The sequence below is a fragment of the Nothoprocta perdicaria genome, unplaced genomic scaffold, assembly GCF_003342845.1.
Source record: "Nothoprocta perdicaria isolate Ctin4 unplaced genomic scaffold, notPer1 scaffold_267, whole genome shotgun sequence".
Lineage (NCBI taxonomy): Eukaryota > Metazoa > Chordata > Aves > Tinamiformes > Tinamidae > Nothoprocta > Nothoprocta perdicaria.
Genome location: NW_020455496.1, coordinates 202,319 through 220,781, shown reverse-complemented (window position 1 = coordinate 220,781; position 18,463 = coordinate 202,319). Strand labels below are relative to the sequence as shown.

Here is an 18,463-nt window from a genome sequence, read left to right as displayed (position 1 = left end):
AAAAAAAAAAAAAAAGTGAAAACTGGAGTACCTAGAAGACAGTAACAGTCAGGGAAAATAGAGAGGGGAGGTGACAGGAGGTAGAGGTTGATTTTGTTTTTTCTGAAAAGAATTATGAAATTCCAATATAAAATAAAGGTATATGGCATGTGAATGGTAGAGCGAAAAGCATTTTTAAAATAACTTTGCTAATTTTGAGTACTGTCAATTTTAGAATTAATATTCAATAATTTAAGGTGCAGTTACTGTTGTTTCCCCAGTAACAGTGCAGCTGCAACACTATCGTAAGGTTGAAATTATTCATCAGTATTAACCTGCAATTTACCCTCTTATTGTTCACAATTTGGGCTGAAATTCACCTGATCTATAATAAGATCATAATGTATATTTATGAACATTTCAGCTGGATATTTATGGATATTTCGTTTAAAAATGTTAACACTATCTGCTCATTGACATGGATCAGGTTTAGAACAGAGGGTTTTTTTGCCATTTTTATAATGAATTATCCACAGCTTGTTTTTTTTTTTTCAAAAAACTGTGGACTTTTTTTTCTGAAGATTCCTTCTTTACAAGATCCAGCTGCTTACATCCTCTTTGTGAGGGCCAAACTTCACCTGTATGATCTCTGATAGACATCCTGAAGCTTCTGAGAGACTTCTCTTGCAACTGATGCTTCCACTGCTTGCATGTCACCTGCATAGTGGGCAAAACATAGTATCAGATGCAAAGGACCCATATAGACATGCAAACCTGACTGTCTTCCCCAGGTACCCTAACAAGGCCAGAGGGCATCATATTAGAAGGCATAATGTCTGCAGAAATGGGCTAGAAAAGGAGAAAGAAGGCATATGTCATACCAGATAGACTTATTAGTTTTTGAATAGAAAGGTAGAAAGGGTAGAGTCAAGTGAGGAAAAGCTTTTCAGCCCGGTGGCATGAGAGCCACAATAGCCAGGCTGTTTTACCAAAATCTCTTGGCTTTGGCAAAAATCATAACACTAGGTACAACAGTCCTGGCCAAGTGGGTACTGTCTACAGCAGTTACTCTAGGACAAAAAAATTAAAAAAAAAAAAGAGAATTATGAGCCTAGCTTTGGCAAAATTACTTACAGTCTGATTTAGGTCTAAGGACTATTTGATGAGGCCAAGTCAAAAATTCTCCTAGATAAAAGTTCTCCAAAATGTGAAGTTACCTCAGAACATCAGTATTTTTCTTCTCTGTCAGTTGCTGCTTGGAAAGTCCACTGAAAATATCTGCTTTTGCTTTAATTATTAGTGCAGGGAAATATTAACAGCCTAAGAGTGCTACGAGCTGCTGCACATGCTCCAGCAGTGTGATGTGGGTCTAACAGTCTCTGTTGATTACGGAGGTTCAGAGGTTAACACGATTTTAGAGCTTGGTGCCCTTGCTGTGGCATAGTTTGTAAACTCTTTTGGCGCTAGCCAGTTGTTGATCCTTCAGGAAGATGTAAAACCAAACTGTGACTAATGGATAGAGGAAGGGGCTGTTGTTGATGAACTTTCCCATGACAGGAGAAGGGACCTGAACACACTTCTTCCTTTGTATGCAAGGCCAGTGCAGAGGCAGGAACAACTGCAGTGACCACTGCCGCGTGTGGCATAATGTTGCTTCTGAGCTGGTGGAAGCAAGTCTGTTTGGATATTGATGTTTATATATGAAAAAATATCATATGATATGATGATATATGAAAAAATATGCCCTGTGTATTTCTATTTATTGGTAAGATAAGGCATGTTGTGAATGAGGTAGGAATTCACAACTGAAAAAAAAGGGTAATTTTTTTTGGTTCTATTTCCAAAACTGGATTCTGTTTGTGTCTCTGCTGTGGCATGTAATTGGTTCAAGATAAGTCATCTAACCTAAAAGTTTGAGTGATCGTAGTTATTCAAGGCTCTTTTACAATCTGAGCATTAAAATGCTGTCTTTTGGCTCCTTAGTTATGAAATAGGATGTATAGACTATGAATAGACTAGGAAGATAGATTCAGTAAGGGGGTTGAAGTTTTTGTATTTGGGAGAATATCACGGGAAAGACAATATAAATTAATACTTGTCTACTTAGATTGGCTAACTTAAAGTGGCTTGGATAGACTGTGTAAATAGAATATGAAAATAATAGGAATGTTAAATTAATCATTGAATAAAATATAGGTGGTTTGACAAAAACAAGGTGTGAACATGTAACTTGGCTGTGCCAGAAGTTGAACTGTATGGAAGAATTTTTTTGTGTGTGATTTTCAAACTTTGGAAGTTGTTGGCATTTGAATTTGGAATGAAATCCCCAAATTTTGAAAGTCTGTGTGATGATTGGTTCAAAACCCGTATTCTTTCCAGAAGTCATCAGTGTTTTACTTTCATGTGTGGATGTGTACACACACACAGACACACACACACACATACACACAGAATAATTACGTATGTAATGTTTATAATTTCTAGATAGATATGTTAATGTATAATTTAGAGGTGAGACCTTTACTGCTGACACATAGTTACCAAAAGTTCTTTTTCACGACTCTAAAATTGTTAAGAACTTAATTGACAGAGTAGTTAACTGCTAGAAGAAAAACCCAGAATGAGGAGCATTTGGTAGGCTTGAAATATTCTGTGCTTTCTTTTCTTATATAATATGAGAAGATACCAAAATACCATATATATACATTTGGCAGTCCTTCCCTTACAAAGCTATTTACTAATACTGGTGTTGGAGGATACTAAACTATGGATCCATATGTCTAATTACATGAGAAAGCAGTTTGCATGCAGTTCAAGCTTCCATTGATTTCACTATGAATTTCCCTCATGTTGAAATTCCAGGTGAGCTCTCTCGGAAAACTAATGCACAGATCCTGGCTTCTTCTCAAAACCTAAAAAAAAAAAAAAAAAAAAAAAAAAAAAAGGAAGAAAAAAATAAAATAATGAAAAAAGAAGCTTTAGCATGAGAAAGGAAGCCGGTAGCTGTCTGAGGCCGGCTCTCGGAGCAGTGTTTACTGCCGCGGTTTTACAGGTGAAAGTTCAGGTTGCAGGGAGCTGCTGATCTCCTTCCAAAATTAGCTGCAGTGTGTTAAGCACAGGCCCAGCCCGCGAGAACAGATTTTTATTTTCAATTGAGAGAAATGAGTAGGATTTATCATTGCAGCTGGCTGGAAGTGCCGTGGGGAGATGGAGATTTGGGTATTGTATATTTTGCCATATTTTTCTTTAACCTTGTCTGTTAATGCAGTGAATATCTTTCTTCTTTCTCTTTAGTGTTTACAGAGCAGACTAGGCTGCCCTTGCTGGTGAACTACATACGAGTGAGCTTGGAACTGAAGTGCTTTCTAAATTTAGTTAGAGGTTCTTTGCCTTCAGCATCTGTCAGAGGCTACGTCAGGAGGGACTTAATGCATTAACAGTTTTTGAATAGAATATGATTGCTAATACCACTGTTACAGACAACAGTGGATTGAAAATTTACTCATTTATGTTCTTGTTAATGCTTTCTAAGTAGCAGACATGGCAAACTTTTACATTAGCAGAAGGGAGGAAGCTGAATGAAAAAATTCTTTTGAAGACACCTGTTTATTAATAAGATAGGTATTTATTTTGAACATGTTCTTATCTGCTTGATACCTAGTGATCAATAATGATCATTATTATGATTAATGATAAGTCAGTTGAAATGTGATTTTTTTTCCAAACTTGAACAGAATCTTTCTGCAGTCATTAAACCTTTTTTTTTTTTTAAATAGAGTCAATAACAAAACTAAGCCTTTTGTATTTAATACATGTAGCAGAAACAGTTAACTGCTCAATGCATCTATTCAAAAGCAGAGATATAAAGCGGGTCTAGGTGCAAAACTGAGTTTGGGTTGGGAACCAGCGTCATTTGAATCTCTGATATCACTGAAATAAAGACATCGACAGGCATTCTTCCGAGCAATCTTGGAGGGAAGCAGGAAAGGAGAATGCAAGAAGCATTTCTTTCAGATTCTGTCTCAGTCTCTGTCCTGTTTAGAATTATACTTCTGTTTAGAATTATACTTGAGGTCACAAAAAATGACCTCAATATGAATATATTTAATGGGCATAAAGGGTCAATGACATTTACAATGTTCTTAGTTCTATTTCTATTTATATTTATTGTTTTTCCCCTCTTAATTGAGGAATAAAATAAACTGTTGAGAAAGGAAAGTTTTCTTCAGTGAAGAAATAAGGACAAAATTTCAAAAATAGCTTCTAATTACAACTTTTAATTACTTTTGAGCAATTATTGTGAATTGGTGTAACCAGTGTTTTTGAAAGTTTGCTTGAATTTGCTCTAGTAACACTAAGGAAGGAGGAAAGTATTGGTCAAAATTGCACTGTACACATCCAGCTTGTAATAGGATAACTGTACTTGCGCTTATTGGCATGGGAGAGAGGAAATGTCAATACTTTCTAAAAACCAGATCAATATATATTTCTCAGCTCTGTGACTGTAGTATCAAGCTCCCTAAAATCCCAAACATTTCTCTATGTTTATTTTTTTTCTCAGCTCTTTTAGCTAGAAATAAGAATTGTAAGATATTTAATTAAAGTAAAAGCAAAATAAAAAGTAAAGGCCACAGCATGTGTGTGGGGTGGATGTACACGTGTACATTCCCACGATCAGAGCTTAGAATAAGTAGTTCTGAAAGGATCTTGGAATCTGGATCTTACCTATGGTCCAGCTATTCACACCGATAGAAAAGTACAAGAAACTTCACAGCATGTGGGATACTACAACATATTATTAATGTTTTTGCATTTTTAAGGGCAAAATTTTGAAATCTTAATCAGTATTTAATTATATAGTCAGTTTTATCTAGTCTTATGGTAACTTAAATGTTCAGTTGTGCCTTAATCAGTGTAGCTGTGAGTTTTGTGAGAAGATAGTCTTATATGTGGTTAAGTTCTATTTTCATAGAAGGACTCCTTCAGTAACGGGAAAAGGAAACTACTTATCTTCTCCAGGTTGTCTCTTATTTTGTATGTTTTTAGCTACCCTCTCTTTTCTATTCAGATTGAGCACACTTAATCTTCTCCGTCATTCCTTTTGTGACGGCATGCCTGTTCTCATCACTAGTCTGTAAAATCCTGCCGATTTGTTGAATTCCTTGAGAGTACTGCACAGTGCAGTCCAGAAGATGGCAAACAGATTGGGATGGAAGATAGATTCTCACTCTCTTTTTTCTCTTTGCACTTGTGTAGTAGCAGCAAATGAATCTCATCATGCATAGGGTTTTCCTGATTGAATTTCATACATGTTAGAAACTTTTTTTAGCACTTTTTCAGGCAGGTTTATGTCTGTTTTAGGTCTAGCTATCAATGTGTGGAAGCTTGTAAGTTTCTGAATGACAACTACAAAACAAAATATAAATACAATAATAAGTTATATTATTTTGTAGAATTTATTAAATCATAGTAATTTAGTCAATATATGTAGACTTTGTTCTCTGCTGTATCACAGAATCATTTAATAGAAATGTTTACACTTAATGGAACTTATTTTTTATTCTCTGGAAACTGATGATTTGTAGTACAGACTGTAAAGGGAAGCAACAAATTTCACTGGACAGTTGACTTCATTCTGTGCATTATCTTTTCCACTTTGCTGTATTCATTCCCAAATCCTTCTAATTTCTATGGTTTACTCAATAAATGTTGTTATTACATAGGTTCTTGGGCAGATCGCTCACCTCTGCATGAGGCAGCCAGTCAAGGACGTCTTCTTTCTCTAAAGACTTTATTGTCACAGGTGAAGGCTGTGTTCTTAAAATTGCTTTCCTTAATAATATTACTTAATTTCTCAGCATAGATTGTTACTGTGGATTTAGTATGTTTTGCTTTGCTTCTTTTTTTTTTCTCTCACTTGAATGTTTTCGAGCTGCACACATTTGGAAATTTCAATAGCTTAGGGTATAAATTAATATATATTCTCCCTGTTTTAAAGCTTTCTTAAAATTAATCTTTATATTGGAGGGTGTATCACTTACCCCACGGTAGTTTCACTAATTTGAGTTCTCAGGTAAATAGAGCTGATCAGAAAGATAGTTGTTGATGGGGAAGAATAATAGATTCTATTTTCTTACATGCTTCTGATTAATTATTATTTTTTAATAGCAAAGGGAGAGAATGTAAATCACTGAATCTTAATATTGCAGTATTGTGTCATATTATCTGTTACAATACTGATCAATTATACTGGAGTGTATATTTAAAGTATAAAGAAAATGAAGATGATAATTAAATAATCAAAAAGGACTTACTGCAGAAAGTTTTAAGAGTTCCAAGAGCTCCACCATTTTATCAATCTGAGAATAGTGCTCCTTGCAGAAACCTATTTGACCTTAGGGTAGAGAATCATGTAAACACAAAACAGTTTAGAGTCAGGCATTTGCAAATTTTTAAAGATCTCCACAGATGGGGAGTCCTCAACCTCTCTGAACCACTGTTCCAGGGACTGACCATCTTCATGATGGAAGAATTTTCCATTGTAACTAACAAAATTCCTTACATTGCAACTTGTGTTTGTTGCCTTTTGTCCTATCACTGTACATTTCAAGAGTCTGTTTGCATCTTCTTTACACCTTCCTTAGACCTTCATACCCTATTTCAGTCTCGAATATTTCTGATTAAAAAAAAGAGCTGAAAGCATATTTTCATTCTCTTAGTTGTGTTGATTGATGATTCACTTTGTGCTCACCAATATTTATATATTGCATGTAAGTTTTAAGTGCATTTAGAGTAACATAACCTGATCATTTAGCAGTGTAAGGAAATGACTCTTAACAGCTTTTGTATAATCTTTATATGTCATTCATATCTTGCTTAGGGCTACAATGTAGACATACTAACAATTGACCAAGTCACTCCACTTCATGAAGCGTGCCTGGGAGATCATGTTGGCTGTGCAAGAATCCTCCTTGAAGCAGGAGCAAACGTGAGTTTTTTTCTGAATGAGGTCCAGTACATTTGTTTAGCTGAGAAGGATGTATTCTACTGTTATTTCTCTGTACTATTCCTTAGTGATGGCATTGATCTCATTTTATTACAATAAGTTGCCATCTGAAAGCTTAGCAAAGGAAAGTGGTGGGTCAGACACATCAACAGAGAGATAAAAACACAGGTAAAAATCAAAATTAGAAAGAAGACTATGTAAGTAGATAGGTATGTAAGCTATCAAACAAAAGAGCAATAACAGAAAAAACAAATGTAAGTTGAGAAGACAGTAAGTTCAATAAACTGGAGAAAATTGGTCAGTAGTGTGTCACCAGTCATACATTATTTTCCTTTTAAATTATATTATTTCTCCTCTAAACTGTGTCTCTCCTGTACTGGTTTTCTCTGAGGGGCTTGCAGGAGACCCTCTAAAAAGTCTGCCCACATCCCAAGAAATGTCCAACACAGAGGTAAAAATATAGAATAAAATGACAAATAGTTCCCACATTTAATATGGAGCATGCAGGCTGACAGAGGTCCAGACAGAAGGTCCCTGTTATTGCCACAGATACAGATTTCAATTTTCTGTATCAATTAAAAGAGCTAAGTACAATTACTTTTGAAAATTAAGTCATTTTGTGCCCCAAATATAAATGTGTGATCTTCGATATTCCAGGTATATTTTGTTTTATTCAGCATAGTTTAGCAAGAATAATAATAAACTAGTTTTAACTGAGGAGTGTGGTGAGAGCAGGAAGGTAACACAGGGACTCAGCAGTTAAGCCATGTTATTGTAAGCAGTACATTTGTTGGTATTATAATGAAGTTAAAAAATATATCCTTATTTCAACTCTATTCTTTAAAAGATCTTATGTATTTTAGGTGAATGCCACAACAATCGATGGAGTGACACCCTTATTTAATGCATGTTCACGAGGCAGCGCGTCATGTGCTGAGCTGTTGCTGGAGTATGGTGCCAAAGCTCAGTGGGAGTCCTGTCTTCCTTCACCAACTCATGAAGCAGCCAGTAGAGGTAAGAAATCAGCTGCTGAACAAAATGGGACTGCTGAAAAATGTCTCAGCAGTAGTGTTAAGAAATGTGTCCAGTTTTACCTATGAAACAGCTTAGTGAAGTCAAGCACTGCTGTCATTCTTTGGTAGGTCACAGCGACTGTCTGGAGGTCCTGATATCCTGGGGTATAGATGTGGACCAAGATCTTCCTCACTTAGGAACACCTCTGTATGTAGCATGTGTTTCACAGCAGATCCATTGCATTCGAAAGCTTCTCTATGCAGGTATGTGATTATTTAACTGAAGGTACAGCTAGTTTTTGAAGATGGTTTACAGCACCCACTTTTTGAAGTGAGTTGCACTGCATCATCAAGACAGAACTATTACTCTAAAGCTTTATTTGCAAGATTGCATGATGCATGTTTTCACAAAAGTTTATTCTGTCACCGTTTTTAAGGTGTAGCAAGCATGTGAGTGGAAAAGGGAGCAAGACCAGAGATAAAGGTGTTTAAAATTTTCAGTACCAAATACAGTTTTGCAGGTGTTCATTCATGTAGGAAAAAGTAAAGTAAACTGTAAAGAATTTTTAAGCAGTAACCATTGTTTTTTCAATGGACTTCTTCAGCAATGTAGTCCCACTTTTTTTCATAATTTAGCATATTCTGATTAGTAAAGGCATTTGATTCCTAAATTTCACATTACATATTTAATATAAATCAAACAAACAAGAGATGTTTGTGGTTTGCCCTGTTTCAATCCAAACCCAAGGACAAAATCTGCATTGTTACCAGATCATTTGTTATGCTGATAACCACCATTGTGAATTACACATATATTTGCACAGTGACAGCAATAGTGGACTCAGCCTTGCTAGCATTATACCAGCAGTTCCTCTAGTAAATTGACATGATACTGGTATGCAGTAAAATTCATTAGGTGGCTAAGTTCACTGTGGCTTTCCCACTCGGGGGTGCATGTGTGTGTGCTTGTGCACATGCACACTGCACACCTTTCTTTCTTTCTTTTTCTACACTATTAAGCACTGTCTTTACTCAATGACCATTTGTTCTTCTGTCTCTTAATGCCTGTATACTACCAGGTGCCAATGTGCAGAAAGGAAAACATTTGGAGACTCCACTACATGCTGCTGCCCAGCAATCTAGTACAGAGATCATAAACCTGCTCCTTGAATTTGGGGCGGACATAAATGCCAAAAATGCAGATTTTGAGCGACCTGTAGATTTAGCTGCCCCAAGCAGTTTGGTGGAGAGACAGTTGCTCCTCCATGAAGGTAAGCTTTAGAAGTATGTTTGTACAATTCTAAGTTGGATTATTGAAAAAACTGCGGAAATGTTATAGAAGCTAATTCAATGCTGGATGAAACGAATGATAAATGCATTTCTAGCTATAAAAATATCCAGTAATATTTATAGTCTCAGGCCATGTTGGCCAAGCAGCATCAGCATATATACAATCTGAAACCATATCTTCTTATTTTTATTAGATATTTCTAAAATTAGACATTGAAACTACAATTTTTATTGGCTATCTCAGAACTTGTTTAAAAAATATGTTGGCGTAGCTGGTCAAAACTAAATATATATATTCTGAAATGAAAATACATTTTTTCTTTTTAACAAGTTCTGAGACAGAACTTTTTAACAAGTTCTGAGACAATATATTCTAAAACATATTTAAAAAAGATGTTGGCATAGCTGGTCAAAACTAAATATATATATTCTGAAATGAAAATACATTTTTTCTTTTTAATATATTTTAGAAGTACCTATAAAGCATTTGTAGACATCAAGCATGCAGTTATTGAAAGTATGGGTTTCTTTTTCTTAAAATTTTTGTCAGTTTGTACAAGGTATAATATAAACTGTTTCAGTCTATTCCCAGTTACATACACCAATGCAAAGACAATTTTTTAAAAAATAGAATATGAATGAGTTGTCATATATACTTATAAAGCATTTCATAGAGATAGAATCAGCGGTAAGAAGCTTCTTTTTTGGATTAATTTTTCTTTGTTGAATTGTATCCGAGAAATAAGAGTTGTCACTCAAGGCTTTCAAAGAGCATGAAATATGCTGGTAGTATAATTGACACAAATTACAAATTAAGTATTACAGATAGATTTAAAAAAAAGCTCTTATTTGTGGCAGCAGTATACCACTGAATACTGTGAATACAACCCCCCGGGAGCAGGGGGGTTGGACTCGATCACCTCTGAGGTCCCTTCCAACCTTCGGCATTCTATGATTTTATGATTCTATGGTTTGTGTGTATGTTATAATTCTGCTTTGCCTTTAGATATAGAGAACAAGAGAAGAGACAGCCTAAGAATACTCTTTATTCTCCCTTTAATTAGTCAGTGTGAAGCTGGCATCGGTACCTGTACGTAAAGCAGCAGCAATCCTGCTCTTGAAGTCTGTAGCTTAGAGATAATATCCCAAAGGATATTATTAAAGGATTTTTTCAGACAGGTATAGACCCTGTATAGGAAAATAAGCCACCCAAATGTGTGGGAAATAAGAAGAGGAATTTTTGTCATAATCACAGGCATTCCTTTAGACGTATTCGATCCATTGTACAGGCCTCAAAAAACAACCAAACAAAAAAAGCAACTTTATCTTTGAAACTGTCATAAAGTATTTTCTGAGTGCAGGTTTTTAAATTAAAAATATGAATTCTTTGCTGGATCTCACTGAGTTTGCTTTTTAGATACCTGTTAGGTTTAAGCAGGTTTCAGCAGCCCCTTTCTATATCTTTCAGAAAAAAAACAAAAAGAGTATAAGAACAGGAAAAATAAAGAATTTACAAAACATAAACTTTTTTAGAAATTGCATTATTGTATACAACTGTTGTAAAACAAAATATTAGCTTTCATAGACCTTTTTCAGGTCTATAATTAAATTCCTTTCTTTCTGCAGCTACCCCCTCTTCTCTGTGCCAGCTCTGCCGACTACGTATCCGAAATTACATAGGAAGAGCTAGACTGCATCTTGTCCCGCAACTCCAGCTGCCAACGATACTGAAGAATTTCTTACAGTATAGATAACACAGTAACTAACCTTTAGAAACTTGAATAACAAATACTCTTTTTTTTTTTCCTCTAAATTTTACATTTTACCTAAAAAACTGCTGGGCGGAAGAAAGCCTTTTGCATATTACTTTAAAAAGTCTTTGACGCAGTCTAGGGATGCAATAGTAATTGGGAGCCATTCAGCAACTGGTACCAAGGTGCTAATAAGGCTGAATTGAATGAAGTGTGCTAGTGCTCTGGGAAATGATCGTATAGCTTTAGCTTAACACTTACTAATTAGCTTTAGTGCTGTTACTTGTATTTATAATTCATAATCTGTTTGACTCAATCGAACCACAAAGTTTCTTCATTATTATTTGTTAAGTTGTCCATTTAGAGTCATTATTTTATGTGTTTTTAAGTTTCTATTATTTGCGTACCTAAAAATCCTTGGTGATAGGTGCATTATATACATTGATAAAATAAAATAAATAAATGTCCTTTTTTTCTTCTTTATTTCCTATATTTAGGTAATTCATTAATGAGAGTGAGAAGTTTCCTTTACCTTGCCCATGTTGCGAATTGGAATTCTGCTGGAATATGATCAGTTCTTTTTTTTTCAACCATGCACAGTGTACAGATGGCAAGGGAGTATTTCTCAGACGCCTTACGGTAGAGAGACTTTATGACATCCTCTGGCAACACAGAATTCCAATGTTGTGTATATGTACATATATAGAAATATATAAAAATATAGATATGTATGCATCAGCTTCAACTCAGAGTTCAGAAGATGGATGCAAGGCTTTGTCTGGAAAATACATCTATTCCTTGCAACAGGGCAGCTCTCACTCTCAGAAGGTATTATTTGCCTTAAGCTCTAGTTCACAGAGAGACTACAAAAGAGTCTAAAAATCTCATTCAAACATCAAGAGTGCTGACCCCTCCACAGACATTAGGAGGCTCAGAAGGCTCCTGCCCCACTCCTGCCTGTGCACTGTGATGATTGACGGTTGTGTCAAAAAGGGCAATCCGTTTAGTTCATCAAAATATAACACTGCTTCTCTCAGTTTTTGCATTCCATCTTCCATGAAGAACAGATTGCCATCCCAGTGACTAGCACTCAGTTCCTGTAAACCAAAGCCAGAGATCTGAAGATTTACTGCTTGACGTTTGTGATTGACCTTCTTCCATCCCTTTTCAGTGACCACATCTGCAGTTATGTTACCACTGTAATTATGCTCAGTGAGGAAACGCAGAGGAAGTTTTCACTGAGAAGAATGCTTTTGCTCAGTTGCTACTTTACACCCTCCCAAGAAAACAGTTGTCTGATACTTACCTTCTTTAAAGAAAACTTAATTTCCTTGTTTCCTACACAAACTCCAGTGGGGTGTCTCTGGAGTTCCTGTAAAGGAAGAACTAATACAAGTCCTAGGAACTGCTCAGCAGTCTGTGCTGTGCATACTTGCTAGAAAGGAGAGAACATAGCGAACAAGGTTCGTGTTGCTATGTTCCATCCAGACACAGCATTTCTATGCACAATACCTTTACTGTACATTACCTCTGTGTCTAGAGTAAGATCACCTGAAGCCTCTCGCCTTTGGGTATGCGCAGTGCTTTTTGAGTTCACTCAAGAAGACAGCCATGAAAAATACAGAATGATCCTTCTTGACCCATGAAGATTAATTTTCATTCAAAATGGCTATTTTACAAGAGACCTATTTTGAAACTAAGCAAAGAAATGACATCAGGAGCTTTGTTTTTTTTGAGAGTCCCTGCTGCCTCATGGGCACCTTCTTGCTCAGGTGGCTTTGGAAAGGTCTGTAAGTTCTCAACAATCCCTACGGACATGTAAAGAACAAACAAAATGACCTTTGGAGCTTATACCTTATTCAGTGCTACTTTTTATTTAAGTCAGCAGCACTCTTTTTTTTCTGCCAGAAGGCTGCCCTGCTGCTGGCTTCCAGTAGTATATTTATGAGTTGAATGTCAGGTAACACGCAGTTGTCAGGGTAAGCTTTTATCTTACGCTCCCAGATAATTCTATGAAAATAGAGTCACTTTAGCAAACTGAGCCAAGTTGGATGGGTATCGGTCCTGTTACCATGTAACAGGAACAAACAAAATAGGGAATGTAGGTTGTTGGCCTGGTGGGGCTACACCATGTGCTGGAACTGGGCTTGGCAGATGGGTCCCCTCTAATGCCACATACCAAAAACACAGGCTAATGCAGTGCTGAACAACACATGCTCAGGCAGTCACTGCCTCTGTGGCCTCTGCTTGGTTGAAGTCTTTTCAAGGAATGATTCCCATTTCGCCTGAAATGAAATGAGGCCAGCCTTGTTACTGCTTTCATTACACACTTATACAGTGGGACTCCGATGGGTTCAAATGTTAAGTAATAAATGTTAAGCAAGGTATTAAAATAATATGAATTGTGATCTAAAAAAAGGCAGTGCACTGTGTCAGAGCACAGTTAAGCAACATTGCAACACAGCTTTAGAGGAAACCACCTTTTCCGGCTGTAATATTTGTGTCATTAATATTAACTCATAGAGCAGCAGGGAAGGTTTCAGAGAACGCTTTCTGAAGAACCGCTAATGCAAAACCTCTGTTCTGCTGTAAAACTGCACCCTGCAGTCACGCAGGTTGCACCGCGAGGGCCCGCGACACATCACGCAGGCACCACGAGCAGACACCCGGTTTGTCCCGGCTTCACCCCTGCGCACCCGTGCCGCCTGGCCCACCCCGGCACCCCCATCACGGGGCTGCTCTCTGCCAGGTGGGGAGCAGGCAGCACCACCGCCATCATCACGGCAGGGACTTCTCCGGAGGTGCCTGGTGGCAGGGATCCTGCTGCACTGGAGCCAGGACCCTGGGCTCCGCCGGCGCCCTGCCGCTTCGGGAGGGCGTCTCGCTGGGGCCACGCTGGCAAGAGGCGCTGCCCGCGCGGGGCCACGCTGGCAAGAGGCGCTGCCCGCACACGCTGAGCGGCGCTGGGCCCCTGGCGCCCGGGGTGGCGCCGCTCCCCCTCGCTCCTCTGGGCAGCAGAGGGGCCGCCCGCCCCACTGCTTGTGGGGCCTCAGAAATGCGGCCGGGGCCCGTTGGGAGCTTCTGCCGCTCTCCTTGCGCTTGTGCGTCCTCAGGGTGTGTTGCTGCTGGCTGCAGGGGCAGGAGGCCACAGGTCACGGGCCCAGTTTCTCGTGTTACTACCAATCATTGTGTTTTCCCACTCAGGTATGAAAGTGAGAGATGGGGATGGCCATGCCAACCGGTTCCTTGGGGCACACTGGGCTTATCTCTGTGTTTGTACGAAGGAGATGTTAGCACCAAAAGGCTACTTGGATGAACTAGGGGGGCTCTAGGGGAACAACAACTCGCACTTCACACACTGCTTCATTTTTCCTCATGCATGAAACTTTCTTTTCCCCATTGTAAAGTTTTCCGTGAAGCAGAACCTCACACTGGCTGAGGATGCAATAGACAGAATCATTCACTGTAAAGCAGAAGCAGCAGAAATGCTACTCCTTTCTTATCAAGTAAAGCTACTGAGTTCCCGAGACAAGTCCTGGCTGAAGTATCCTTGCTGTAGCAGAGGTATTAAAGCATGCCATGGATTTTCCTTGAAGCGAGAAAGGGTTTGGGTACACAGGGAGAGCTGCGGGAGAAGGTACAGCTTGCCTTTAGCGAGGACCAGCAGCATCCTTGCTGTCAAAGAGTTGGGCAGGAGCATGGGTACGTTTTTCTGGATGAGCAGAAGGATGAAAATAGATTTGAATGTTAGAATTTAGATTTCTTTTCGGTATGCTGTCTACTTTGTTAGGTAGGTTAAACACAAATGACAAAAAACACATAATGATTTTAGTTTACAAATACTTTTATGTTGTTCAAACTTGTGTAGTCTCAAGATATACTGTGTAATTTCTCCCAGCATTATATTTATGATCTCAGGGGTTATGTCCCCTAAGATCCTGATGGTGCTTAAGCACAGAGGGGCCCCATGCACATAAATGCCACCCATTTTTGGGCATAGATAGTAATAGCCCCAACAATCTGCCTAAAGAGTTTTAAGGTTGCTTCTATGCATTTTTCCCTAAGGATCACACTGCTTTAAATAATCATGCCCTGCTTTGTGTATAAGTCTAAACGGTACCCTTCATATGGCAAATCGAGGCTTTCCTTCAATGTCCAGCTTAAAAAAAAAAAGTTGCCATGATGCATCTTAAAACCATACTGCCCCTTGAAAACTACAGAGTTTCAATGCTTTTAATGCTTTTAAAAGACACATATCTTTTTCCTCACCTTTCCCCTCTTTCTGATTTTATTCCTCTTGCACTGAGACTCTTCAGAAAGAGGTTCCTTTTAAAGAAATGCAGGTTAGAAAGGCTGAGTGATCCACTGTTGTGATGTTTGACAACTCCAATAGATTATGAGATTCAGCTTCCTTTTTCAGTAAAGGAGAGGAACCTTTCAAACAGAAACCCTGTTCTGATGAAGGTGACATTGACTGCTTAGTCAACAAAAACAAACCTAAGTTCACTGTCTGACAGCAGTCCCACTGAGTGAGATAAACTGAAAACATGATATTGTCACACTTTACAGAAGACTTTTGTTTAGCATTTGTAAAATCTGCAGCACTGCAATTTGTTTTTGTATAACAATGCTAGCTTCCTCTTCAGCGAAACAACACTCCTAAGAAATTAAGCAACTTAATTAGTACCTTCTTCTAATATAGAGTTTCTGATAAAAGAGCAGAAGCTGTGAGCTACACAAGCACTGCATGTGAAATTTTTTATTGACATGACAAGTTAAGATATGAGGACACAAAGTACATGACTGACAGCAGGCTGTATGCCCAGTCTTCACAGCTGGTTTATTTTTCTTTTCCTCTCTTTTCTTCTTCATATAGCAAAGGCGATCCTCAACATTATTTTCCATTCCTGCATAAATGTCTAACCTTCAAGTTTTAGAAATAACTCATACTTATCCTAAAAAAATATATTTAGGAGGGTTTTGTTTTCAATACAAAGAATGAAAGCAGTTTCTTAGATTACTGTCACCTTAAATTTGTAATTCTGTAGTTACTAATTTAAACTAGTATTTCTGAAAAACATTGTTGGATAGAAGTGCCTTATAAAATTCCGAACATGCCAAGAAGCGAGATTTCCTATCATGATATATTTTTTTTGTATTCTTAGAATCTGCCAGGAAAGGGTTCTGCTCTGAGGATGGCACATTTGATGCAACCTGTGAAGCTTAAAAATGTGGCATTAAGGGTGATCAGATTCTTTCAATCAAATCATGAATTTGATTGTTGTAGGGCTAACAATGTTAAACTTTTCTCTCAGGTAAACTAAGATTTATAGTAACTTGAAAGCATGTGCTGTTTGCTAGATAACTTCATTAAAACAGAAATAATGACTTTCACAGAAAAGTCAAACAATCATTTGAAGACAAAGGATACTTTAATGGCAAAGGGGAAAAAAAAAATCTATAGTTGTCCAGCTGTGCCAGACACTGAAAACAAACGTCAGCACGCAATCTGAGATTGGATCTGAAAATGATGCATCTACGTTTTGACACTTGCAACCACAGTTTTAAACAGCAGACACATTTGTGTGTTCTCACCAACATAAGGTAAATCTATTTTAAAGAAAATGCAACCTTTTTGTTCAGAATAACTGCTACCCAATTGATTTCTAATATTTAAAAAGTGCCCTTTGACTTACTGTCAAACATAAAAAAAAATCCTCACTCGATGTAGTGGGTTTATTTGTCTCAGATATGATATTAAGGCACAGCTCCACAAACTAATGTAGTTATACTACATATTTTAAGATGGTCGGACTAAAATAACAGTAAAAATCCTTAGTACATAAACAGAAAAAGATGTGAAGTACAGCAGGGACAGTTGCGTTGTTTTGGGCCTAATAATCAAAAATGGGGCCACATGTTCAGTTCTGACATGCTCTCCAATTTTGTGTTTACAACTCACATACAAAAATGTTTGATTTATGTGCTAAAGAATAAATGACCTTTCATTTGATTAAAACAACCCATCAGATACCGACTACTGAAAAACTCTTTTGCAAACTGTATTTTTATTTCAGAAATGCATTTCTTATTCCCTAGTTTTTACATGATTAAACAAAGGAAAACACTTCGCAAACGAAACCTGTAAAAAATGTTTCTGTATAGACTACAAAACAGCTCAGTTGTCTTTCTGTTCGTTTTCCCTCCCACCTGCACCTCTTCTTACAACCCTACTCGAACCCTGGCAAAAATGAAATTTTAACTTTCTAAAGGTAAATGGAGAAGAGCAGAATTTGAGTTCCAATTCCTTTCAAGCTTTCCGGCTTTGCAAAATATTTGTTTCTTTCTGTACTACTGTTGGTTAGATGAGGACATCGCTTACCCAGCTGCTGAGAGTTGTGTTACATCCACCAAAAGAGGATTTATTATTTCACTTTCATAAGAGTTTCTTTAGAAATAGTTTTCTGTCACTTTTGTCACTTTTAATTGCTCCAGCAAAGACTATAGCTGAGGGACGTTTTGGATAGATAAATAATTCCGATCATAAGATTTATCTTACAATTAAATGCCATGTTATGCACAGATTAATTTAAATATTCTTATAGTCTGTTGCTATAATTTTCTTGCCATTTTATCACAGCATCAGTAAATAAAAATATATGCCCAAATATGTGTATCTGATCCTTCATATTATATGCATATTTATAACTAATACAAAATATACAAAGGAAACAAATATTTTAAATGTACAGCATGTATTTAAATAATTTCAATACATTGTTTGTTCTTTACAAACCATATGTTTAAAAAAAATATAAACACATTTTAGCTTTCAGTGAACTATAGGGAAAGAACTGCCAAAAAAGAACTTATCAGAAAATAGAATATTATAATCTAGGTATTCAAATATATCTAAACAAACAATTAGTAAACATCTTCATACTGCTATGGAAAGCATAATATTTAATGGATGAAAAAAATCATCTAAATACTACTTAAGCTTTACTTTCAGTATAGATCCCTAATAATTCATTAAAAACAAAAAGTGGAAATAATGTATGAAACTCACCCGCAGGATTCCAGTCATTCTAAAAAGAGGTTTCAGTGGATACCCCTAAGCCATCCTATTCTTATGTATTTTAAAATGTAGTTATGAATTTCACAGTTTCAGTTATACTAATATTCTAATAATGTGCAGATATTTGCCTACTTGCTTTACCAGGCATTTGTTCACACAGAATTAACCAAAATGCCTGAACTGGCTAACAACAGTATTTGCATTAAAAAAAGACATGGCTCTCAATTAAGTTAGGACTTTTTTTCCTTTGGATTCTCAAATAATTTTTTCTTTGGATTATCAACAAATATATATATATACAAAAATCTTTTTCTTGTTCTCTTTTTACAATTTGCAAAGTCCAAGG

General features: G+C 37.0%; 1 protein-coding gene across 1 annotated transcript in view; it reads left to right on the top strand.

Annotated features, from left to right (window-relative positions):
* The window catches only part of ASB5 (ankyrin repeat and SOCS box containing 5), a 26,318-nt gene extending 14,885 nt beyond the window's left edge, over positions 1-11,433 (top strand). The window contains exons 2-7 of the mRNA XM_026040805.1: positions 5,703-5,782; positions 6,860-6,967; positions 7,849-7,999; positions 8,128-8,262; positions 9,078-9,269; positions 10,915-11,433. Of these exons, the coding sequence (XP_025896590.1) occupies positions 5,703-5,782; positions 6,860-6,967; positions 7,849-7,999; positions 8,128-8,262; positions 9,078-9,269; positions 10,915-11,042 (794 nt within the window). The 3' untranslated portion in view covers positions 11,043-11,433. The remainder of the gene's footprint in view (positions 1-5,702; positions 5,783-6,859; positions 6,968-7,848; positions 8,000-8,127; positions 8,263-9,077; positions 9,270-10,914) is intronic.
* Positions 11,434-18,463: the final 7,030 nt, after the last annotated feature.